At 46.9% G+C, this 25185-nt stretch overlaps 1 protein-coding gene across 2 annotated transcripts in view; it reads left to right on the top strand.

Annotated features, from left to right (window-relative positions):
* Nucleotides 1–25185, top strand: part of Bcr (BCR activator of RhoGEF and GTPase) — a 141652-nt gene that overhangs the window by 101212 nt on the left and 15255 nt on the right. For both annotated transcript variants that reach the window (XM_046421132.2, XM_058571797.1), the window contains exons 9-16: nucleotides 5398–5519; nucleotides 6706–6874; nucleotides 8793–8912; nucleotides 10244–10319; nucleotides 11671–11775; nucleotides 12453–12527; nucleotides 16658–16755; nucleotides 19451–19582. In XM_046421132.2, coding sequence (XP_046277088.1) covers nucleotides 5398–5519; nucleotides 6706–6874; nucleotides 8793–8912; nucleotides 10244–10319; nucleotides 11671–11775; nucleotides 12453–12527; nucleotides 16658–16755; nucleotides 19451–19582 — 897 coding nt within the window. The remainder of the gene's footprint in view (nucleotides 1–5397; nucleotides 5520–6705; nucleotides 6875–8792; nucleotides 8913–10243; nucleotides 10320–11670; nucleotides 11776–12452; nucleotides 12528–16657; nucleotides 16756–19450; nucleotides 19583–25185) is intronic.

Raw genomic sequence — 25185 nt, 5'->3', positions numbered from 1 at the left:
CCAGGGGCAGAATGTGCCAAATTCAGCCTATACTTGGAGCAGTGCCAGGACCCACCCTTAACATATGACATGTTGGTCCTCACCTCATTCCTTTTCCTTCTCTGCTTCCTCTCCTCTCAGCCTTCACCTGGGCTGTCCTTGTCAACTTTTCTCAGTCCCATCTATGAAGGCCTTGTTGATTTGTTTACGATTAAACAAATTCCTGGATCTGAAGAAATTCTCCTTTGCTCCTGTGGAGCCATAGGCTGTGGTTACTATGACAGAGTACCATTGCCTGGGAGGTTTAAACAATCCAGACTGGCCCCAGACTTGTGCTCAAGCAGTCTTCCCACCTCAGCCTCCTGAGTAGCTAGGACTGCAGATGGACACCAACACACCACCTAAATTAAAGACATTTTTTTCACCAGTGCTGAAAGCTAGAAATCTGAGGTCAGGGTGGCAGCATGATCAGGATCTGGTGAGGGCTTTCTTCTTTGTTTATAGACAACCATCTTACTGTTCTCACAGGCCCTTTCCTCATTGCAGGCTCTTTCGTTCTCTCACTCTCTCACTCTCCCTCTTACAAGGACACTAATCCCATCACAAGGGTCCTACCTGTATTACCTCATCTAAACCCAGTTGCTTCCCCAAAGATTGCACTGCTACATACCATCACATTTGGAATCTGGGCTCTAACATATGAGTTTTGGGAGGACAGAGATATTTAGTTCATAATAGTATGCTTCTCCGAAATTGAACTTCACATGGAGGCCTTGGGTGGGCTGTAGCCTGGACTCAGAGTTGGGGGCCAGGTGCACTAATGTCCTAGTAACAGCTGGAGGAGGTAGCTGCACTAGGGGAAGCAAACCTTAGGCAGGAGACAACCCACCTTTTCATGGTGCATGGCAGCCTTCAGTTGTGCACCCCTGAGAAGGTCACAGCCACCTGATATAAACTTACTGGACCTCAGGCTCCTTGTCTGCTGAAATGGAGGTGACTATGCCTCCCTCATGGGGTCTTTATGAGGAGCAGGGTAGCTCTGAACATGGTGCTTATAGCCACAAATGCCTCAGCAAATGTTACCCAGTAGTTCCTCTGCTATTCTTTAGGCACACTGTTTCATTTAATCCTTAAAAAAATGCCACCAGACAGGTCTTTTTCCTGCCCGTCTTACTTTTAAGGAATGACACTCAGAGAAATACAGCATGCAGCTGGCATCTTTAAGGAGAAAGGGCACTGTAGACAGTGAAGGTGGAAATGATCCTGGTCCCTTAACTTGCAGGTGATCCTGACTAGGTAATTTTTGTTGGTTATTTGACAAGGCATTAGTGTCCTTTCCAGCTCGTGTCTTCCACCTGTATGTAGGGAGCACCCAGAAGGAGTACTGCCACCTAATGCCTCCACCCCACATCACAGGGGGACACTCCCATCTATACAGAATCACATGGGAAAGTCACACTGGGACATGTACACATGGAAAAACCAGGACCCTAACACTAACGGACACTTATGGGGACACAGGGACACACACACAGATGGACAACACCCTCCAACACACACCCACACACTCACACACACACACACACACACTCTCCTGTGGTCCCAGCAAGCCAGCTCCTCTCATTTGCCCCTCAGATTCTCCAAAGTATGGTGCTGTCCCTGTCCTGGGTCCAGCAAGCTCCCAACCCTCTCTGTCTTTCACCTCTATCTGGTGTGTTTGCTCTTGGAGAGATGCTAAGTCAAAGGGACAGTCATTTCCAACTGTGTGACCTCACACCATCGTTAGAATGCCATGGAGGGTGACCCAGCTTCCCTTGCTCGAATCCTCTATAGGACCTGTCCAGGGAGGGAGGGCTGGAAATCAAGGCTATTCTAAGGCTGAGTTTCTGCTCTCCCAGACCCAAGGCCAAGCTGATAAGCACTTCTGAGAGGGACATCTCCAGGGAGAGACCAAATCTGCATGGACCTTCCCACTCTATGCTGATGCTGTGTGGGCTGACCCACTGATAGCTTGATGACCAGTGTCCCCCACAGGAGCCTCAGTCCTGGAAGGGAATGGAGGAGATGGCACAGGTGATGGTCTGAGAACTTTTGATACCTAGTCAAAGGGGCAGGACCTTGCAGACCCTCTTGCTGAATCACCGTTGGGTCTTCCTTCACTGCCCTTTCTCTTTCTCTCCTCCCTGGATTATCTGTCTTGGGCCTGTCTTTCCCCTTTCCTGAAACACGTATATACCTCTGCAGGTCTGCTGCTGTTTTCCCGTGGAACCGCTTCACCTTCTTCCTACCCTACTGTGGAACTTCCATTTGGGCTCTGTGCAGGGCAGACCCTAGGCCTAGGCCTAGGCCTGGCCAGCTTTTTGAGCCAGGGAGGAGGCCCAGGGGTTGTGGGTCCTAGATTGAGGGTCCAGGGCAGAGAGGTCTGAGAGGTTTTCATCCTATAGGACTGGCTCTTTCTCCCTCCTCTCCTGCCCTCCTCACCTGCCATTTCTCTCATTCATTCCCTTGATACCAGCCTTCAGCCAGGGTCCAGACTTTCTTCCTGGATTGGCCAGAGTTGTGGTTGGGGCCCATCTATTTTGTTAGGGCTAGGAGGCTGGACCTCTCTTTTGAAGTTGTTAGTCCCTGGGTGGACTGGGTTTCAGAAGCCAGATCTAGCTTAAGGAGAACATCTCTGATATTCAGGGGAAGCTCCTATAAAAGAACTGTGGTCACCAGCTGTCCAGCACCCAAAGGCCTGTTTACAACATGCACCAACTCATATTCCTGGAACAGCCCTTGTAGACAAGGTGCAGTGTAATTGCTGGGACCAGGATCAGTGGGGTTGGTTGGGAAATATTGAGATTCCCGTGGCTTTGGGACTTCTCTTGGAAAGATAAGGTTGCCGAAGGTGGGGTTGGGAGGCATTGGGCGACTGTTATGGTATTAAAATTACAACCCAGGACCAAGTTGAATCTACCCCTTAGAGCTTCTACATGTTTGGAATTAGTTGGTACTGGGGACTTCTGACCTACAGCTGAGCTGAACTTAGGGTGCCCTCTGCTGGTAGCCAAAAGAAGCTCAATCCCTTTGTATAGAGAAAGGACTGTTAACCCCATGTTGCTACCACACATAGAAGGTCCCTTGGGTCTGTCCTGAGCTGAAGGACCCTCTTCTGTGTTTTTGCTGCATCTGTGTAGCCATTCCCTAAGATCCTGTCCCAGGACCCTCTGCTGACCTCCTCCCCCCAGACCCAACAATCAATGTTCCCAGGAGAGGGAGAGGGAAGGGGAGAGCAATTTGATCTCTTGCATTTGACCTTCAATGGTGCATGTACATTCCTCCCAGGTGCACACAGTTTCTTGCTTTTCATGGGTGCTATCGCCCAGCAGACTGTCTGCCCTCGGCATGTGGATTGTGGGTGAGTGGTGATGAATCATGGTCTTGGCAGGCTGGCAGCCTTCCTGCCCTTCTACTTATGGGAACCAGCAGCTCCTGCATAAAAACATTGGTTACCCTGTGCCAACGGCCAGCTGGCTGTTGTGAGCTGAGCTGAGCTGCGATGTGTAACTTCCATGCCTAGAGTATTAGGGGGCCTGGCACAAGTTGCACCTACTTCTGGGGATTCTGCTGCCTTTGGCTCCTACAGAGGATGGGGGAAGTCCAGGAAGGTAGAGGCTACAGGCAGCATTGGAGCCCCTGGTCCAGCCTGGCCTCACCAGGGTAAGGGTGTGGAGTCTCCCTGCTTCTCCAGTTAGGGATGACTGTGTCTCTTGCTGGGGAGATACTGAGTTTTCACACTCTGTGTTGTACATATTTAACCTTCAGACCATTCGGGGCCATCACAGTGTGGAGTCATCACCACTCTGGAACCCTTCCCTGAACCTAGGTGCTTCTCAGGGTTTGTGGGCAGGGATGACTGAGTATTCTTGCTTGCTCACTGGGCTGCCTAGGACAAGAGGGTGGACCTTTCTAAGGCTGAGTTTTCTTGTGAAATGAGCATAAGGACCTACCCACAGTGTATTGTGGGATATAATCAGATCACTCAGACAGCATGCTTGCACAGCACACATGTGTATGGGGAAAGTGCACAGTGTCTTTCATTCTGTCTCCAGGTCCTTGGCACAGCACCCAACCCATCTGAGATGCCCAGCACTTTTTGTTGGATGAATTAGTGACTTACCTCCATGTGCCTATGTAGCAACCCCTTGAGCTATGTGAGAAAGACTATCCCTTGACTTTCAGATGAAGTACTTAGGTACAGAGAAACTCCGGACCTATTGGGAGTTCACATCTCCCATTCTCCGGTTTGTTTTAGTTCTACCCACCCTGTGCCACCTGCCTGTGGTCCATGCTGACTCAGCTCTCTTTCCAGGCTGGTGTCAGAGGTGTGGCTTCTGAGCCAGGCTCAGTAGCACATGACTATAATCCCAGCCACTGGGGAGGCTGAGGCAGGAATATCACAAGTCAGAGGCCAGCCTCAGAAATTAAGCAAGACTCTGTCTCAAAAAAATAGAAAGGGCTGGGGATGTAAAATGCCACGGGTTTGAACCCTAGTGCCTAAATAAATAAGTATAGTAAGTGAAAGAGGTGCAGCCCCTACTTGGAGCCCTGCATACCCTGTTTAGTCAGGAGAATTAAACTATGGAGTCCTGGATATGGAGTCCCCCAGCTTCCTGCTGCCCTCAGGACCAGGCCTGGCCCTTACCATGACTTCTAGCACTGCCCCTTCTCAAAGAGTTCCTGAGCCCCATCATCTTCCCAGTGAGCTGCTGCCCCATCTATACCCAAAGTTTCAACCTGTTCCTGCTGCATGCCCTGTGCCTATGACAGTTCCTTGATGGGTATATCCCCTGCTTCATGAGGCTGGCTTCTTGCCAGTGCTGGATCTCCAAGTGCCACTCTTGAGAGGTCTGACTGCCCCATCACTTGTTCTCACAGCAGGCCATTTACTTGATTGTGCCCCTGCCTGGCCTCCAAGCCCATGGCCATCAGTGTCACCCATTCATTCATCCTCTTCTTCAGGCCGAGCTCCTAGGAGGGACTTAGAAATGCTTCTTGAGGACTGGGGTTGTGGCTCAGTGGTAGAACACTTGCCCACATGTGTGAGGTTCTGGGTGAGATCCTCAGCACCACATGAAAATAAATAAATACAATAAAGGTATTGGGTCCATATGCAACTAAAAAAAAAATGAAATATAAAATGTTTCTTGAACAAAAAGGAGTATGCATAACCCCTGTCTGTTAGCAGGCTGATGATATGGGACAGAACATTCTGAAAAGTGGGTCTGAGTATTGGATTTGGAGGGAGTGAAATCTCTCCAGGGTGAGAATGTCTCCAGAAAGTTGACCTGCTCCTGCTCGGCCAGGAGGGCTCAGCATACCCCACCAACCCTACCCATCTGGCCCTAACTTGAGCCCTCCCCACCATGCCCGCAGCACCGGCAGCTGCTGAAGGACAGCTTCATGGTGGAGTTGGTAGAGGGCGCCCGCAAGCTGCGCCACGTCTTCCTGTTCACCGACCTGCTCCTCTGCACCAAGCTCAAGAAGCAGAGTGGAGGGTGAGTGACAATGGGGCCCCTATCCCACCTAGCCAGTGACCCCACCCCAACACTCCAGGAGGAGAGGGTCTCTCTGGGGGACAGGAGTAATGATGTGGCCAGGCCCTGTCTTTGCATTCTGTTTCCACCTGAATGTGATACCAGTTCAAGGTCAAAGTTGTCATTAGCAGTCTGGAGACCTCCTGGGGGCAGAGTCAGTGACTCAACTTTCTGATCATGGCTTCATGCATGACTAGAGGAAGTTTTATCATAAATCATCTGAAAAGAGAGAGTGACAGAGAGGTCAAGAAGCTGCAGAAGCTGGTGCAGGCTGCAGGTGTTGGGGGTACAGTCAGCTCTCCCATGACCTTGGCAGGGTAATTATTGAATGTTATCTCCCTGGTGATAGTTTTCTTTTTCTTTCTATTTTTTTTTTTTTTAACAGTACTAGGGATTGAACACAGGGATGCCCTACCACTGAGCTATATCCCCAATCCTTTTTAATTTTTTATTTTGAGACCATCTCACTAAGTTGCTGGGGTTGGCCTTAAACTTGCGATCCTCCTGCCTTATCCTTCTGAGTAGCTGGAATTAGAGACGTGTGCCATTGTGCTTGGCTGGTGATGGCTACCAAGTTATTCCCAACATAGGCCTGTAGTCTACCCCTCGTCACCACCACCAGGGGTCAGATTTGCCCAGGGTATTCCAGGTTGGAAGAAAGCAAAGAGGGCAACGCCAGAAAAGAACAGACTTTTGTCTGCTGTTCTGCTGTTATTGTGCTGAGTGGATTTAATTAGTCAACTCAGAAGAGAGTCTCTGTTTCCTCATCTGTGAAATGAAGGGATTGTACCAGGTAGATCCACAGCTCCTTGATCTCTGCAGCTCTGGACTTCAGTCCTATGCTTCCATTGGGTGATATTGCTGTGCTTCCATGAGATGTCAGGGTTAGCACTAGATAAGGGGGATCAGGGCTCTTCAGATACTTTGGGGCCCGGGGTCAAGTGTGAAATATATGTTCCCAGGAGTGACTAAGGTTGGGACTGCCAGTGTCTGCCAACAGCCTCCTTCCAACCTGTCTTATAAAATAAGCACTGGGTTTTGGATCAGATAACTATGCAGCCCTATAGACCCAGAGTTCTCAGATTCTCAAATAGTGACATCAGCAAAAGAAGGCAATAAGCATGTTAACATTCTCCTTTTCCCCCAGCAAAACCCAGCAGTATGACTGCAAATGGTACATTCCACTCACGGATCTCAGCTTCCAGATGGTGGACGAATCAGAAGCAGCACCCAACATCCCACTGGTGCCAGATGAGGAGCTGGATGCGTTGAAGATTAAGATCTCCCAGATCAAGAGTGACATCCAGAGAGAGAAGGTATATCTGACTGGGGGAAATGAGGGCCGGGCTCTGTGTGACCTGAGAGGGAAGCAGCCCCTCGTACATCAATCAGCCAGTGGGTTCTCTCTCCTCTGAGCATCCGACCCCACGCTGGCCTCCAGAACCTGCTGTGACTCCTGTGAGCTCTCAGCTTCTGGAGTGCTGGGCATCTGGTCACAGCCAGGCAACAGTTATATTTTGAGCTTCCAGCTAAATTTGGGTTCTTATACCAGAGCAGCTAATATCCCAACTCTGAACAGAAATGAAGGGATGCTAGCTGTGGGCATTCACAGTGTGTCTTTCACGACATACTTATTTTACCTAGCAGATGGCCCCATGCCCAGTTTTCTGACCTATGACCAGGATACTCTCACGTGCATAACTTACTTATACTAGATGCCCTTGTGGGTCTTGTCTGACCTGTGCCTAGTTTACACCTGCCTGACTGTAAGAGCCTGACCTTGGGTTTTTCCCCAGTGTCCCAAGGAAAACCTGGCCTGGAGAAGCCCCTAATTCTTCTGATGGAAGGTACAAACTCAATACATATAACAACAGAAAAGTTGTTCAGAGATAATAACTAATGGATCCTGGGCAGGAAGGGTGCAATGAGGTAGAACAGTCCTCCACCTCCAGGTTGCACAAGGCAGGAATGAAAAGGCAGGGCAGAGAGAGAGTGCTCATTTGGTAACCAGCAGTTTATGTAGGGGAATAAAGCGTGTGTTGCTTTAGGTTCACAGGCAAAGCCTAAATGTTTCATTTAAAAGAAGTGGCAGGAAAAAAGGTATCACCCCAATACACAGGAAAAGTACTGAATCACTGAGGGAAAGTTGCACTTTGGCCATATGGGGCTTGGGGCAGTCTCAGATGTGAGGCTGGAGGGGTGCCCAGCTGTCCTTCTTACAACTGCCCTGATGAGGGCTTAGTCCAGGGGAAGGAGTACAGCCCTGCAGGCCACTGTTCCTTTCTACACAGATTTAGAAGATTGTAGAGATAGTTAGGATGTGGCCCCCAAGTCTGAGTTTAGTCCAGGATAGGAGAGGTGCTTTGCAGTAGCCTTAGACAAAGTGAGTCTCGAGAAAGTTGGTCCTCGGTCCAGAGACACCTGGCTGAGGTGGATGCAATAGCAGGAGGTCTTCCATAACTTTCACACCCCTGCCCAAGCCAGTGCACTATAAACCTTGCACATTTAGGAGCATGCAGGGAGCTGCATGACAACGGAAGCCTCGTACATGGAATGAGCATTACATTGTTTGTGTAGGTGGAACTGTGGCCTCCATGGTAGAGTGTGCCCAAGCAGAGGTGGAGCCAGTGCTACATTCTCAGAAACTGTCAAGCCCTATTGACTGCCGCTTCAGGATTATCTACATTGTGCCATTTCTCTGGAGATTGGGGTTGGGTCTCTAACTACTAAGGTTTATCTTGGTTTCCTCAGGGTGTAGCAGCTTCAGGAAGGATCCATGTGGCTCAGGATAGGGAGGATTTTCCTGTCCAGATCCTAGTGATGTTCATCTGGACTTGCTGGGACCCCCACAAGTACTCCCAAGGGTCTGATACTGAAATAGCTTAGGTCAGGGAGGGCATGAGAGGCCCTTTAAGTCACAGCAGCATCCTGGACACTGGATTTAGGAAAACTGAAGGCCAGGACATCTGTAAAGGTCTCTCCCCTTTAGCCTTTAAGAGGACAGACTAATTCCTTCAAGAAAGGTTTATTGAGCACATTCCATAGCTTGTGCCAGGCTTTGACTCCAAGAAAGGCCTGTTTCTGTCCTCAAAAGGCCACCAGCAATAGCTGACTGAGGCCCTGGGCTGTGCTGAGTAAACTGGTGGGATCCCTGCCCTCTGCGAGCCCAGCATGGGGTGGGTGGGATGGACTGAGTGGAAAGAATGGAAAGGCGAGGCTGTCTTCTCCCTGCAGAGGGCAAACAAAGGCAGCAAAGCTATGGAGAGGCTGAAGAAGAAGCTGTCAGAGCAGGAGTCGCTGCTGCTGCTCATGTCTCCCAGCATGGCCTTCAGGGTACACAGCCGCAATGGCAAGGTGAGTGCTGCTTCCCAGCTCCCTCAGTCTTGCCCTGTATATGCTTTAGGTCTTGAATGGGATATTGATCTCAACTGCAGCTGAGATCCATCCATCTGGCTTCGTGGCATATATTGTCCCCAGCTCATGTGTGACCTTTGCAACTGCAATCCTTTTTCTCTGGACGGCATACCTGCACTGAGAGACATGTCCAGTGTGACACATGAAAGCACACATGTCCATAGCCCTAGGGGAAATGGTCATTGACTCAGCTCCCATAGCTGAGGGTGGCAAGGTCTCCAGGGAGGAAATAAGGTCAGGTCTTGCAGGCTCATGCAGACTTGACCCTTAGTACAGAAATGCTGTCTGGGGACCTCAAGGTCCATTTAAAGGAAATAGCAGAGCTCAATTACTATGTATGACCATAAAGCTCTAAAAAAAAAAAAAAAAGAAGAAGAAAGAAACAAGAGACATTCAGTTTGAAAAGAAAAAAGTAAAACTATATGATTTTATATACAGAAAACCCCAAGGAATGCATATAAAGAGAGAATATAAGATCAATATACAAATTTTTAAAAAATGGCAGGAAAAGAAGGGAGCCCATTCTGCTAGGTGGGAGAGATACCTCTAAGTTCCTGTCTCTCATCACCCACCTGAGCCATTGGGGTGTGCTATTCCAATACCCAGGCAGCAGCCTGTGCTGTGTCACCCCATTATATAGGTGCAGTACTGAATTACTAAGGGAAAGTTGTACTCTGGCAATGGAGGGCTTAGGATGGTCCTTGATACTGGGCTGGAAAGGTGCCCAGCTGTTCTTCTTACAACTGCCCTGATTGGATGTGAATCCTAAGTGACGAATATGGCTCCTCTCTATGGTGTCACATGTACCTGTCAGTGTGCAGAATGGTTCTCTAGTGCCTGGCTAGGAGAGGCAACTGATGAGCCTAATCTCTGGGTCACTGTTTGTACTTGTGGGTTGGATACAGAAAATTGAGTTGGCATCAGCCCTGACCTCTGTAGATCCTCTCTGGTAACTTCTTCATGTTCCTAAGTTATACCCACTCTGCCAGTGTCATCTCCTAAAACCCAGGTGTTTCAGTTGGGGATTGTGCCAGAGGCAAACTTACACAGATGTTTGGCCTGAAGTACAGCTAGTGGGATAGGTGGAACATGCTGAAAACAGTAAGCTTGTCTGTGAGCATACCAGATGATAATAGCACACCTGAGCACATCTGGGCTCAGCTGTCTGGTGGTGGGGAGGTGCAAGCCTCAGGCTCTGTACTCTGACTTGCCAGGTGCTGGCTTAGCTAGGATGAAGATAACAGGCACCTTCTTCTTTTTGCCTAACCTAGAGTTATACATTCCTGATTTCCTCTGACTATGAACGAGCTGAGTGGAGGGAGAACATCCGGGAACAGCAGAAGAAGTGTGAGTGGCCTACGCACTAATGGGTCTTAGGCATCTCCTGTAGTTTTTAAACCTTTATTTAAAAAATTAATAAACAATTTTTGAGGGACTTTATCCAAGGGAAATGTTGCAGGGAACCCTATATTAGATAATAAGTTGAAGAAGAGCTCCCCAGCCCTCTTGTACCTTCCCACCTGTCCTTCCCCACAACCCCACTCCCAGGTGTACCATTCCCCCAACTCTGCACCTCTCTGGCAATTCTCTCCCCAGTCCTTCCCAAAATTTCCATCTCTGTTACCTGCTCCCTGGACCTATACACACAAATGGCCCTTGCCTGCTCTCCCAACCATGGCCTTTCTTTTACTCACCCTATCCCCTTGGTCTCCCCTGTACCCCTACCCTTGTCTGCCCCCCAGCAGGTGCTAATGTCAAATGGGCCCTTGACTTAATCCACCTGGGCAACCACTGTACTGGCCCCTGTCCACCTGGTTGACTCAGAACAAAATACTCCTCTCTGAAACAGCCCTTTCCTTCTCTAGTCACACTGCTCTACTAGCAGTTTTTTTCCTTCTTCAGAACTTAAAACTGCACCCCTGATCCTGTCTGGCAGTGTTCAGGAGTTGGAGGGCAGATCTCACCCCAAGTCCATGGGCTATAGCTCCCCAGCTTCCCACTTGGCCCACTGGTAGGGGGAATTTAGCCAAGCACTGTATCCCAGGTGGTCTGGTCCTTCTACAGCAGTGGACTGTCTGTCTCCTGTTGAAGCAGTATTTTTGGCTCTGCTACTGCACAGACTCTGACCTGTCCCATCCCCTCATGCTCATCATTTGTTTCTATGGAGCCATTTCTTTCCTGTGATGCCACTGTGTCCTAAAGGTATAATGAGTTTCTGTCAGGGCTCATGTCCCAGGGATTCCTATCCTAACTTGGGGACTCAAATCATTTCCAGCACCACAACATCTATTCTCTGCTCAGTGTTATCCCCAGAAATAAGCCTTTTTCCTCACCTAAGGGAAGATAAAGGGGCCTGTGTTAGCAGAGTAGGGGACAGCAATATACTTATTTCTGGGGAGACCTCCCAGGTTTCTCTCTCATTCTCAGACCTGCCTTGTAGCTGTACTAAATTGGTGTGCAGATATGTGTGGATGTGTATGTTTATAAGCATCAAAGATTGTCCCTACCTGTGAGCCTAGGCCTGGGCTCTCTAGGGCCTTACCTTGCTCTGCTGCCATATCTGAAATTCATCTGGGAGCCACCAAGCCCCAGTGTTGGCCCTATTGTACCCTCTCCAAGATGTGGTGAGAGTCAAGTGGGATGGGTACAGAGGAACAGTGTGGACTGAATGAGCCCTGCATGTGCTCCACCCTCTCAGGTTTCAAAAGCTTCTCTTTGACATCTGTGGAGCTGCAGATGCTGACCAACTCGTGTGTTAAACTTCAAACCGTCCACAACATTCCACTGACCATCAACAAAGAAGGTGAGACCAGCCTCCTGGGAAAAGAGCCGATGGCCAATGTTCCTTCTTGTTGGCACTGTCCCCCTGACCAGTGGCTTTTCCTTCAGAAGGATGTGCTTATTAAAGCCTGTTGTTCTCTCCCAGGTGTGGGTGGGACTGGTTAAAAGTTTCTCCCAAGGAAGCCACTGCTGGGCAATTGAGAAGACAGTGGTGTCCTTTGTCACAGGCCTGAGACTAATGTTTCTCCAACCCACTGTGGTGGATCTATCCCCACTCCGCTGTCCTCCCAGATCTCCTCTCATCCAGGCACTCATTTGCCAATACTTTTGATCAAGCCAGGTTTTGCCTTCACTGTCGTGTATGTGTGTGCAGGCTGACAGACGCATAGGCATGTGCTTATACACACACATGTACACATGTGTATGCACTCACTCATTCCATCTGTATTCCACACCACCTGACTAACACCCTCTCCTGTCTTTGGAAATTTAATTCACTTTGTCTTGACTACTGGTTCACCTGCATTGTGGACCCACCTAGATCCTAAAGTCCCAAACGAGGAAAACCACATGGGTACATTTTTGGTCTGTGACACCACCTTGCCTAGTGCTGAGTTGATTCTGAAGTGGAACCAGCCTATGTCATCTTGCCTCCCTCTCCTAGGAGGCATATGTTTACCTCTTTGGTCTCTTGCACAGATGATGAATCTCCTGGGCTCTACGGGTTCCTGAATGTCATTGTCCACTCAGCTACTGGGTTTAAGCAGAGTTCAAGTAAGTGACTGGTTTGGGGAGGAAGATGGTGAGGGTTGAGTAGGTATCTTCCCAGGAAGGATGAATCAGGCAGGGCATAGGGAATGAGGGAAGTTGTTCAAATGATCACCTTTGGTCTCTGATGACGGGGAGGTGCTGGTGCTGGTTGAGGGCTTCCAGATGTGGAATTATTTTCTAGGAGTGGACTCTGCCCTTTTCCTTACCGTCTCAGATACTGCAAGCTGGTAAGCAGCGCTCTGTGGGCGAGTCTTGTAATTGCAAGGACCAGAGTTTGGTAAAGGTTACCGGAGAACCTAAATTCCAAGCTGGGGGACTATAGGCAGTGGCTCCTCAACCCAATAAACAGAGTATATTTGGCTCTTCTGTCAAAATGGATGGATAATACCCCTTTCTCTCCCAGCTGCTCAAGCTGTTAAAGTGGTGAAGGCTGACTGCATTGCAGTTGTACGGACCTCAGCATAGCATATTCACCCTGCTCTTGGTGTCCATATGAGGAGGGAAAAGGGTACACACCATTCTGACTTTTCCCACAGTTGCTGCAAAACAAGAGACACCCCCCCACACCGAAAATCACAGAAGAAAATAGTTGCAATATATATGACAAGGGACTTATGTCCATAATACATAAAGAACTCTTACAACTCAATACAGGGAGGCAACCCAATCATAAAAAATGGGCAGAAGATTTGCATGGACACTTCACCAAAGACATATGAATAGCTAATAAGGACATGAAAAGATGCTTGTCATGTTAGGGAAATGCAAATTAAAACCACATCAAAATACCCTTTCACATTCCCAAAATGATAAACACAAGGTGAGCAATAACAAATGTTGTGAAAATGTGAGAATAGGAACCTAATACACTGTGGATAGAGGTATGACATGGATCAGCCACCCTAGAAAACATCACAGGATTTTTGTAGTTTTTGATGCTGGGGATCAAACCCAGGGCCTCATGCATGTTAAACATGTGCTGTACTGCTGAGCTACAAACTGTCCCTATTTCATAGTTCCTTAAAAAGTTAAACCATACATCCCACCAATCCCACTTTTAAGTATTCACTTTAGGGAAGTGAAAACATACATCCACAGAAAGACTTACACAGATACAGTGTGGCACATCCATTATATCCATACATGCAATAAAAAGGATTGAAGCTAGGTCTATAATCCCAAGTACTTGGGAGGCTAAGGCAGAGTGATTGCAAGTTCAAGGCCAGCTTGGACACCCTTGGTTTTGTTTCTTTGATTTTTTTTTTAATATTCTTTTTTGTTGTAGTTGGACATAATACCTTTATTTATTTATTATTATGTGGTGCTGAGGATCGAACCCAGGGCCTCACACATGCTAGGTGAGCGCTCTACCGCTGAGCTACAACCCCAGCCCGGTTTCTTAAATTTAAAAAAAGAAATTTTTTTTTTATACCAGAGATTGAACCCAGGGGCATACTACCACTGAGCTATCTCCCCAGGCACCCCCCCTACTTTTTTTAAAGATTTATTTATTTTTTTTAAACCTTTATTTATTTATTTATTTTTAGAGAGAGAGAATTTTTTTTAATATTTATTTTTTAGTTTTTTTCGGTGGACACAACATCTTATTATTATTTTTTTAATGTGGTGCTGAGGATCGAACCCAGAGCCTCACACATGGTAGACAAGCACTCTACCACTGAGCCATAAATTTACATTATCTTTAAGAGAATTATTAAATATAATGAAAAGGAAAGGTGAAAGTAAACAAACAGATCTGTTAACCTTCTTTTTTGTTTACATATTAAAACAATCCTCAACAGTTGTTTACCCAATTTAAATTAAACCATATAAATCACGTGAAAAAAAAATATTTGGATCCATTTTATCATGAGCGCTCATCATATATGATATATGGACATACATACATTCAAACATATAACACAAAACACAAGTGTGCACACATAATATAATACATACAACACATAACATTATAGTAAAGGCCTTATAACTTTTTACAGGTGAAATCTCCATTGCAATGTTTAAAAACTCTGTAGTCAAAAAATAGAACTGATCAGCAAAACATTAACCTAGGTCTGTATGAGCTCAAAAAACAAAATAGAACTTCATGATATGGCAAAGGGCAATAATAAAATAGATATTGAAAAAAGCATCCTGGTTCTGTTGCAGATGTAAGAATAGCCAAACTGGAGTTTTGGATATCAGTTATTATGGATTTGAGCCAAATCATCTTCTTTTTGGTCTGTAGAAATCGCTTTAGTTAATCTTTCTGGAATCCAAATCGGCTGCTGTTCCATAACCCCAGCCCTTTTGAATTTTTATTTTGAAAGAGGATCTCACTAATTGTCCAGATTGGCCTTGAACTTATGATGCTCCTGCCTTAGCCTCCTGAGTTGCTGGGATTATAGGCATCCAGCCAGCCTAGACAACTTTGTGAGATCTTGTCTTGAAATTTTAAGAAGGATTGAGAATGTTGCTCAGTGGTTGAATGCTTTCTTAGCATATACAAGGCCATGGGTTCGATCCGTAGGACTGGGGACCGAGAAGGGGGGAGAATGAGCTAGCTACTGATGGAGACAACAACATGGATGAGCCTAAAAAAAATTATACTAAATGAAGAAAGCCAGAAGCAAAAGAGTACATATTGTATCATTTTATGTAAGCAATTATAGAAAAGCCAGAATATAGAGACAGACTATCAGATTTTTGTGGAGGGCTAGGGATGGGAGTAAGACTTGACTGCCGATGGATGGATCCATGGGGACTTCTGGGGAAGGCTATGTCCTGAAACATTTGTAGTGTTATTTGTACAAGTCTTTAAATTTACCAGGAATCCTCAAACCAGTAGATGAGGATGCAACAGATGAATTATATGGAATATCAATTATACCTTCATAAAGCTGTGACTCACTCATAACTGTTTCCCTGGCTGCCCCGGATATGTTATTTCCCAAGGTTCCACCAGACCTTCCTCCCTCCCTGCACCTGTCCTTCAACAATGTGTATGTCAACAGAACTGCCTCTCAATCCCAAATTATCCCTCTTGGCCTCCCCTCTTACTTTTTCATTTATGTCCTTAGTGTCCCCCACTTTACATTCCACATCTCCAAACTGAACTTATCATTCATAGCCCCCAAATTTGTTACTCTTTTTTTAAATATCCTGGCCTGATGAGTGGCACCACTGTCCACCCTTCTGGTCAACCTAGAAACTAGTATCCTGTTACCTTACACTGTCAGTTGGATATTCTCCATCAGTGGAACTTCTGCATCATCTCGGGCTACCTTCAGCCAGGTCCTCAGCAGCATCCTCCTCTCTAGACTGATAACTAAGCCTCTACAACTCCTATCCAGTGTTTTTTCTAAAATCCAAACCCTGTCACTTACCACTTACAGCCACCGGACTCTGTATACAGTCCAGCTTCACTCACCCACAGACCTCCCCCCCTCGTCTCTTGTACCCCACAACTTTCCCAGCACTGAGCTGCTTCCTGTTTTCTACACTGACCTGGAGCTCCCTGTGCCCTCATGCTTTGATGGGGTCTGCTCAGGTCATAAAAGCTCCTCCCACCCTCTGACCCATACCTGTCATCCCCCATCAGGTAGCTTATCTCGGCTGTGGTCTCTGCAGTGCTCTCCCGCCCCCGCACTCTCCCCCAAGGTTTCAGTGCCATGTTCATCTCCATCTATTCCTCCAAGCAAAGGGCCCTTATCGCCTCTGGGACTTTTGCTGGGGATTGCTAAGTGATCAAGTCAGTGAGTATTCTGAGATCCCATTTCCCAGCTTCATGGTCAGGGCAAGGACATTTCTTGAGGTGCTGGTGCTCATACTGGCCACTGGTTTGGTGTTTTATTTTAAAAAAAGAAAGTAAAGGGCTGAGGTTGTAGCTCAGTTATTGAGCGCTTGCCTTGAATGCATGAGGCACTGGGTTCGATCCTCAGCACCACATAAAAAAATATAAAGTAAAACAAAGATATTATGTTCATCTATAACTAAAAAAAAAACAATGTTAAAAAAGAGAAAAAGTAAAGACCTTTTTTTTTTCTTTCTTGATTTTGAAAATAATACCTGCTCTTATGGAAAATGTGTGTGATGTAGAAAAGTATGGTCATGTTCCTGTCACCTTCCCACAGATCTGTACTGTACCTTGGAGGTGGATTCCTTTGGGTATTTTGTGAATAAAGCAAAGACGCGTGTCTACAGGGACACAACTGAGCCAAACTGGAATGAGGTAAGTAAGGAGTCCTGCATCCATGAGAGCCCTGCCTGGCAGGGCCAGGATGTTTTCCAGAAGAGTTTAAGCCTCCAGGGGCTCCCTAAGACTTCCTCCAAAGGCTGTGCCACCAGCATTCCAGGAATGTCCTAGAGAGGAGGGGTGGTGACATATCAAAGAGATTTAAGTCCAAGAGATTTTATCTCCATGTTCCTGAGAATTTTACTCACCCACCCCCATCACAAACAAGCAATTTTGCCAGTGAAATGTTTAGAAAGAGTACTTAAAAGGGCTTTTTGTCCTGCCTTTGTTATCGCTTAGTATTTATGGTAGATTTCCATGTTTTTCCTTAGACGCTGGAATGAGCTCCTTCAGAAGCTGGAATAAGCTCTCTATGACCCTCTCAGTTTCGAGAAGCCTGGGACTCTGCTTGTGGGAGCTGGGGTGGGGGGCTGCAGGCCTACTCCCTGGGTCTCCCCAGTCTGAAGGGTCCTGTTTGCTGGTCTCAGGATGTCGGGGTTGTGTAGTCTGTTGCTCTGCTTTCCTCAACCTTGGAGAACTATTGTGTGAACTTTTGGCCTTGGGCCTCCAGGAGTGGGGAGCAAAATTGCAGAGAGGCCGGTATCTATTAAGTCCCCAGGACCCTATGAGATGCCATTTCCGGACTCCACAGCAGCTACAACCTCAAGATCTTTGATCTTGATGGTGCAGGTAGAACAGCAGGGCCAAAGAAAGCTGCCTCCAACACCCTTCACAGCAGAGAAGGAAACCGTGTGGCCAGTAAAGTGAGCAACCAGAACCCAGGTCTCCTTGCTTCTCAGTGTCCACTACTCTCTTTGATCATTAGATGTAATACCTAAATAGGAGACTGATACAGTTACCTGTGCATGTAGCTCTGAGATGGGGGCAAGGTGTCAGCTCCACGTTAACCATTGTAGAAGGCTTTGTAGACAGCAAGGGGGCCAGAAGACCCAGGAGAGTCAATGAAGAAGGAGTGGTAGGTAGGGTGTAAAAGGTTCAGGTTTGAGTCAGCAGCCAGAGCACCAGGGAGGCTTCACACCTGGAGGGCTCCATAGCAGCAGGCTACCTGGCATGCATGCAGATCATCCAGGGGGATCCTGGCATGGCCTCTTCACCCCCATTCAGATTCAGAAATAGCCACCCCCCCCACCTCACCCTCCTCCATTTTTCCTCCTATATAGCCCATGCAGGTTTAAGCATGGGTGGTGCAAGTACAGAAGGGATGATGGGGGTAGCAAGTTAATCCCACATACCCAGAGCAGAAAACTTGAAAACCCAGGAGAGCATTCCAAATCATCTTTCCTTTGTCACCTCCATGGATTCCGTTTTTTTTTTTTAATAGAATTTATTTTTAATTATTATTTTACAGAGCAAGGGAATGAACCCAGGCCTTGCACATGCTAAACACACACTGTGCCCCTGAGCTACACCCCTAACTTAGATTTTATTCCTTAGAGCAGTTATTGGTTTAGAGAAAAATTGACAAAAAAGACAGTTCCCATATTAACTTCTCCCCTGCTCTTTTCCCCTCACATTTTAAAATCTAACACCCAAGGGCTGGGGTTGTAGCTCAGTGGTTGAGCACTTGCCCTACATGCGTGGGGCACTGGGTTTGATCCTCAGCACCACATAAAAAGAAAGAAAGCTGCCTCCAACACCCTTCACAGCAGAGAAGGAAACCTTGCTAATGCCTGTAGGAGCACAGAGTTCACCAAGAAGCCCTATCTCCCTACCCCAAGGGCAAGAAGTTGTGTCCATCTACAACTAAAAAATTTTAAAAATCTAACACCCAAGTGGAACATGTGTTGCACATAATTGGTGAGCCTACAATAATAATTTCATTATCACCCAAAGTCCAGAGTTGAAGTTAGGGTTCACCCTTAGTATTACATGTGGTCCATGGATTGTGACACACATGATGACATGTATCTACTATTGTAGTATCATACAGAATAGTTTCACTGCCTAAAAATGAAGCCATGTTCACATGACATTGTTGCCCCAAATCATAGAATATCTGCATTTTTTAATAATTTCATTTTTATGTTTTTTTTAGTTGTAGATGGACATAACATTATTTATTTTTAAGTAGTGCTGAGGATTGAATCCAGTGCCTCACATGTGCTAAGCAAGTGTCATACCACTGAGCCACAACCCCTGCCTAAATATCTGCATTTTTTTTTAAAGAGAGAGTAAGTGAGAGAGAGAGAGAGAGAGAGAGAATTTTTTTAATATTTATGTTTTAGTTTTCAGAGGACACAACATCTTTGTTTGTATGTGGTGCTGAGGATCCAACCCGGGCCGCACGCATGCCAGATGAGCGCGCTACCGCTTGAGCCACATCCCCAGCCCTAAATATCTGCATTTTAACAAACACACCTGAGAGTCTGAAACCAGTGGTATGGCACCACCCTTGGAGATGCTGGCTTACAGCATTTGAATTAGGTTTGAGAGGGATTCAGAGCCTCCAGGAACACCACACTATAGTGACAGTGATGACCACAGGGATTGGTCCTGAAGTTCCCAGGGCTAAATGAGGAAGGTCTAAAGACACAAGTTCTCCCGAAGCAGCCAGGGGCGCCATTTGTTAGGAGCTATGGCTCAGGTCCCCTTCAGCCCCTAGTGCTACTGACCACCATGCACTTAGACCTATCTGTTCACCTGCAACTATTCTTCTTTCTCGGGGCCACAGGAGTTTGAGATAGAGCTGGAAGGCTCCCAGACCCTGCGGATACTGTGCTACGAAAAGTGTTACAACAAAACGAAGATTGCCAAAGAAGACGGCGAGAGCACAGACAGGCTCATGGGGAAAGGCCAAGTCCAGGTGAGGCTGCCTGCCCCTCTTTCCCCAGTCCAGATGCTCCATGAGCTTTTCCATTAGGCTTTTGGGGACATTGAGATGGCCTAGCTTTTGCGACGGGTGGTCAATGATGGCTCTGAAGCATCTACCATGTTTGAGATGCCTCGGTCCGTGCCTTCACAGGTCCTCTCCTGCTCCTGTTTGTCTGAGAATCTGTTATGTCCCATCTTGTTCCCAACATAATTTCTGTTAGACATGTTTTTCCAGCTGAGGCCTCAGCTCCTCCATGGCCTTAGGAGAGCCCAAAGGCAGAACAGGTAGTGTCATGGACTGAATTGGTAGTTACGGGGCCACTTCTTCTTGGGAAATTATAAGAGTCCCAGAGTCTACTCATTTGACTTCTGTTTTGTGGGTCTAGATCCAGTTTTCTGATGCACCCCTGAGCAGGGACCCCCAAAGTTGGTGTAGGAGCGCCCAAGTAGGCCAAGAATATGTGTCCATACAGAGGGTCTCCTGGTTGTCAAGGAGAACCATCCTGGCCCTTGGTCCTTCAGAAGTTTGTTCATCCCTGAAAACTACCAGTTTCTCATACTTGTTGGCAGACAGAAATTGCCAGCCTTGTATTTCTTGAAGTTCTGCCTGACATATCTGCATGGGCAGCTGAGAAAAAGCTCTTATGCATGTTCCTATAGCACATGTATCAGATCCAGATCAGCTAGTTCCCCCATGCACCATCCTGCCCTGCCCTGAAGGTAAATGGGGTCTAGGGTACTGTCTCTCCAGGGACCTCTGTCTTCATGTGAAGCCCTTGGGAGAGAGGGTTTGGCATTCCTAATGCCTGTAGGAGCACAGAGTTCACCAAGAAGCCCTACCTCCCTACCCCAAGGGCAAGAAGTAAAAAGCATCCTGTGGCGAAACACTGAGTGCCTAGAATGACATAGGGAGAAGGTGACTCTTCCCTGAGTAATTTGTGGCTTTGCAGATGGAAGCCCACATTCTCCTCATTCAGATGGACAAAGTCCTTGTTAAGGCTGAATGTCCCACCCTATCCCGACCCCTGGCCAGCCACATTCTCTGGAGCTACACACTCCTGCCTGGTTTCCACCATGGAAGCTTTCAGGGAACTTGGGGATTCAGGGCCTCCTGGGACTCCCTATTCCTTAAGACCATGTCTAAAAGCAAAAAATGTTCTCACCAACTTGTCCCTGCCCCACCACATAGATTTTGTTCACCCTCTTGACCTTTATACAGAATCCAGTGATGTGAGTCAGCCACATAAATGGATAGCATTGCTCTTGCTGGATACCAAGGCAGTTTTTATATTTTGCCATCCCAAGAGCATCGTGGTGCTGGCCTCCTTTGGGAACCAAAGTGTTTTCACATCCATCAAGTGACAGTTATAGTTAGAGTGATGATTGTGGCTTAGGTCCTTTGATGTGTGTCATTTTAATCCGTTTTTCAACACTATAACGAAACACCTGAGGCAGTCTGCTTATTGAGAAAAAGAGGAGGTGTAACTCAGTCTTGAAGGCTCATAGTCCAAGCTGGGGCAGCCCTATTGGTTCAGCCTCTAGTGAGGGTCCTTGGCTGTGTTATATCATGGTGGGAGCATGTGTAAGAAGAGATCATAGTTCAGAGCAGAAAACCAGAGAGCAATTTAGGGGTCAGACTCCATCTAGTAAGAACCTACTCTCATGAGAGTTCAGGAGTCCCATCTTAATCCTTCCCAAGGTAAGCTCCACCAGTGATCTGGGGCCTCCTATGCACCCCATGTCTTAAAGGTTCCACCACCTCCATATTCGTACACCAAGGACCACATGTCTAGCTCATGAATCCTTGGGGGTCAAATCACATCCAATCCATAGCACACATGCTTCTCATTTGGCCCTGAAGCAGATCTTTGAGAGAGGGCATTTGATACGTGAGGGGACACTTCCCTAACCTGCTGTGCTAGACAGCTTTTTGTTGTTATGACCAAAATAACCTAACAGAAACAACCTGATGGAGGAAAAGTTTATTTATGCTCACAGCTTTCAGAGGTTTTGGTCCATGGTCAACCAGCTCACTGTTCTGGGCCTGAGGAAAGGCAGAACATCATGGTGGAAGGGTATGGTGGATGAAAGCTTCTCCGCTTCTGACAGCAGGGAAGCAGAGAGAAATATAGAGAAGAAGGGTCTGGAGTGAAGATAAACCCTTCGAGAGCACACCCCCCCGTGACCTGCTTCCTCCAGTTAGGTCCTACCTCTATTCAACCATCAATGGATTAATTCACTGATGAGGTCACAGCCTTCATGATTCAATCACTTCTGAAAAGCCCCACCTCTGAACACATGAAACTTTGGATGACATTCCAGATCTGAACCATAACACCTGCTCAAAACTCTGGGGAAACTGGGTGGTAAAGTGAGCAGAGTGTAAAGCTATCACCTCTTGACCTGTGCCCCCATTGCATAGCTTCCCTTCTTCCTCTCCATGTTTTGCACCTTCCCCCAGCCCAAAACATTCCTCACCCACATCCCAGGCCCTCAGACATGCTCCCAGCCTGCATCTTACATAGCCAATAAGGCAAGGGAAGATTCAGATTCCTCTAGTCTTTGACTTGAATCATCTGAATCCTCTACCACTGAAGTTCTGGGATTTGACCCAGGCCTCTATTACTGGTTACCTGGGGGTCTCAGTGGGAAAGAGAACAGAACTAATACTCACCTTCCTTCTTTATCAGAGTAAGCCCTCGCTTGAAACCCCTTTCCATAATGCTACCATATATAAGCAAAATCATTCTTTATGTGCACTGCACGTGCTTTCTTTTCAGTCTAAGCACCCTGCCCCGGTCTAAAAAAAAGAGAAAAAACAGAACTGGAAAGTAGTGAAAGAGGTAAAAACATGTCTTATTCAGAACTGTTGAAATAGGGGAAGAGAAATCTTAGTGTAAACATGGGCTCAACTCCAAATATTGCATACACAAGTGGGATTTTATATCTAATGAGCAGGATGGGGGTCAGTAAATTGAAAATGACTAAAAGGCAACATCATGAGTAAGGAGGATTCTGGCTAAACCAGCCTAATAGGATTCTTGCTGAAGGTAAGTCAGTTGATCCGACATCACCTGGGAAATGGAGAATGAGGAGCCTGATCACATGTCAAGGATGAGCAGAGAAGGTGGGTGGAGGCTGCCTTTCCCATCCTTTTGTGTTCCAGGGACAGCTCAAGGAGAGCTCTCACTTGCTAGTCTTTCCTACAGGCACCTACTTGTCTGGCACCACTGACCCTTGGGCTCTATTAAAAGTAATTGTTCTGTAATTCCAACCACGTGGAAGGCAGAGGCTAGAGGATCATAAGTTTAAGGGCAGTTTCAGCATCTTAGCAAGATCCTCAGCACCTTAGGCCTTATCTCAAAATAAAAATAAAATAAAAAGGACTGGGGATGTATCTCAGGTTTAATCATTCGTGTGTGTGTGTGTGTGTGTGTGGAGAAAGAGAGATGTGTGTGTATATGGAGATTGTGTGTGTGTGTATTTTTTTTTTCTTATGCTGGGTGTGCAATCCTAGCTACTCAGGAAGCTGAAGTAGGAAGATTGCAAATTTGAGGCCTTCCTGGGCAACTTAGGGAGACCCTGTCTCAAATCTTTAAAAAGGGCCAGGAATGTAGTAGCTCAGTGGAAATGCAGTTGCATAGGGCACATAAGGCCCTGGGCTTGACGGCCAGTACAGGGAAAAATAAAATTATTTATTATACTTATGAAAACTGTAAGACTGTCCAGGACCATTGAGATAGGTATAGAAAGAATGGCAATGGAGGTTTTTTGTTGTTGTTTTGTTTTTTGGATACTGGTTGTTGGAACCTAGGGGTGCTCTACCACTGAGCTATATCCCTATCCCCAGCCCGTTTTATTTTCAGACAGGATCTAAGTTGCTGAAGGTCTTGCTAAGTTGCTGAGGCTGGCCTTGAATTTACAATCCTCCTGCCTCAGTCTCCTAAGTCTCTGGGATTATAGGCATGTGCCACTGTGCCTGATGGCAATGGGGTTTTGAAGTAAGAGGGATTTGGGGCTTAACTTAGAATATAAAGGGAAATTGAGAATTAATAGCCAAGGAATAGGGTAGTAGGTCACCAGATGGAAAGACTAAGAGGTTGATCGGGGTCAGGGGAATTCTGGCTAACCAAATTTAAAAGAATTCTTGCTTAACCAGATGTGGTGGCACATGTCTGTAATCCCAGTGGCTTGAGAGCCTGGGATTGCAAGGATTGCAAGTTCAAAGCCAGCCTCAGCAAAAGCAAGGCGCTAAGCAACTCAGTGAGACCCTGTCTCTAAATAAAATACAAAATTGGGCTGGGATGTGGCTTAGTGGCCAAGTACACTTGAGTTCAAGCCCTGGTACCCACCACCCACCCACCCCCCAACCCCCACTTCCCCCCTAAAAAAGAGAATTTTTGCTTAAAGCAGGCCAGTGTGATTGGACATTACCCAAGGGATAGGAACATGATCAGACATTGAGGGTATAAAGTTTTAACTAACTAAACTGATTTAGCAGAATTTTTCATAAAATTGTGCTCCTGAGGACATGTCCAAAGATGAGGATGAGTTGGAAAAAAGATGTCAGAGGAATTCAACTAGACTTTGGTCAGACTGAGAATCTTTGTCAATTCCCCAGCCCCAACACACTTCTTTTGAACTGAGTGAGTCACTGCCTCCCGCCCCCATCTAGACTTGTTTCCTTACCTGTGGGTTGGGGTGGGAGACCATGGTGTTGTGAGGGCTCCTTGACGTGCCACTCTTAGGTCCTGTTCAGTGTTAGCTGCTATTATTATTCTTATTACTCATCATCATTGTTTGTGAATTGGTGGTGGTGAAGGGCCAATCTGACTCCAGACCCCTGGTTACTGCCTGGGTCAGAGAGATGAATGGGAAGCATGGCCTCTGGGCCCTCATTAAATGGGAAGGCGCTGAGCCCTGTGTGAAATACCTTATGACTCACACTGTTTAGGCAGCAACTGGCCTGGCTCCTGGAGACCTAGGCTCCTGGCAGTGAGGGCTTGTTTATGGGATCCCAAGAGGAAGGAAGTTGGATGAAGGAAGTCAGTGATGCTAATGACCTCAGTCTGGCTTTTTTCTCCCCTGTGGATGCTTTTTACTATGTGGGGTATACCTGTGGTTATCTGTGGTCAAAGCTGTGATTTGCCAGGACCCAGTGTTCCTGAGTCCAGGTGTTCCAAATAACATTAGGCGACTTCCATGCTGTGCCATGTGGGAGAGCCGCTCCACCATCCACGTCCTGCTGCTGAAAGTATTTTCAATACCCATAAATAAAGTTTTGTTGGAACTCTGTTTAAAAAAAAAAAAAAGTTGGTGGGGATGTAGTAACCTCGTCCTCCCCCGCTCCAGTACCCCTTTTAGGCACCCTTGACTCAGAGTTGAGTGGAGAGACTTCCTGTGAGATGAGGCTATTGCAGTTCAGATAGGGAAGACCCAGTGCCTGGAGTGTCCAAGGGAGGATAGGAGGAAGCTCAGATTTAAACGAGAGAGCAGGCCCTGAGGAAGGGGCCCTGAGGAAGGGGCCCAGGAGGAAATCCAGTGGCCAGAAAAACTCACACGCCTATCGGTGGGCAAGAGACATCAAAATTTTCT

Source organism: Marmota monax, unplaced genomic scaffold (genome assembly GCF_021218885.2).
Source record: "Marmota monax isolate L192 unplaced genomic scaffold, Marmota_monax_Labrador192_F-V1.1 WCK01_AAM20220418_F8-fsc00157, whole genome shotgun sequence".
In the NCBI taxonomy this organism is placed as follows: Eukaryota; Metazoa; Chordata; class Mammalia; order Rodentia; family Sciuridae; genus Marmota; species Marmota monax.
This window is presented reverse-complemented; position numbering and strand designations above follow the sequence as displayed.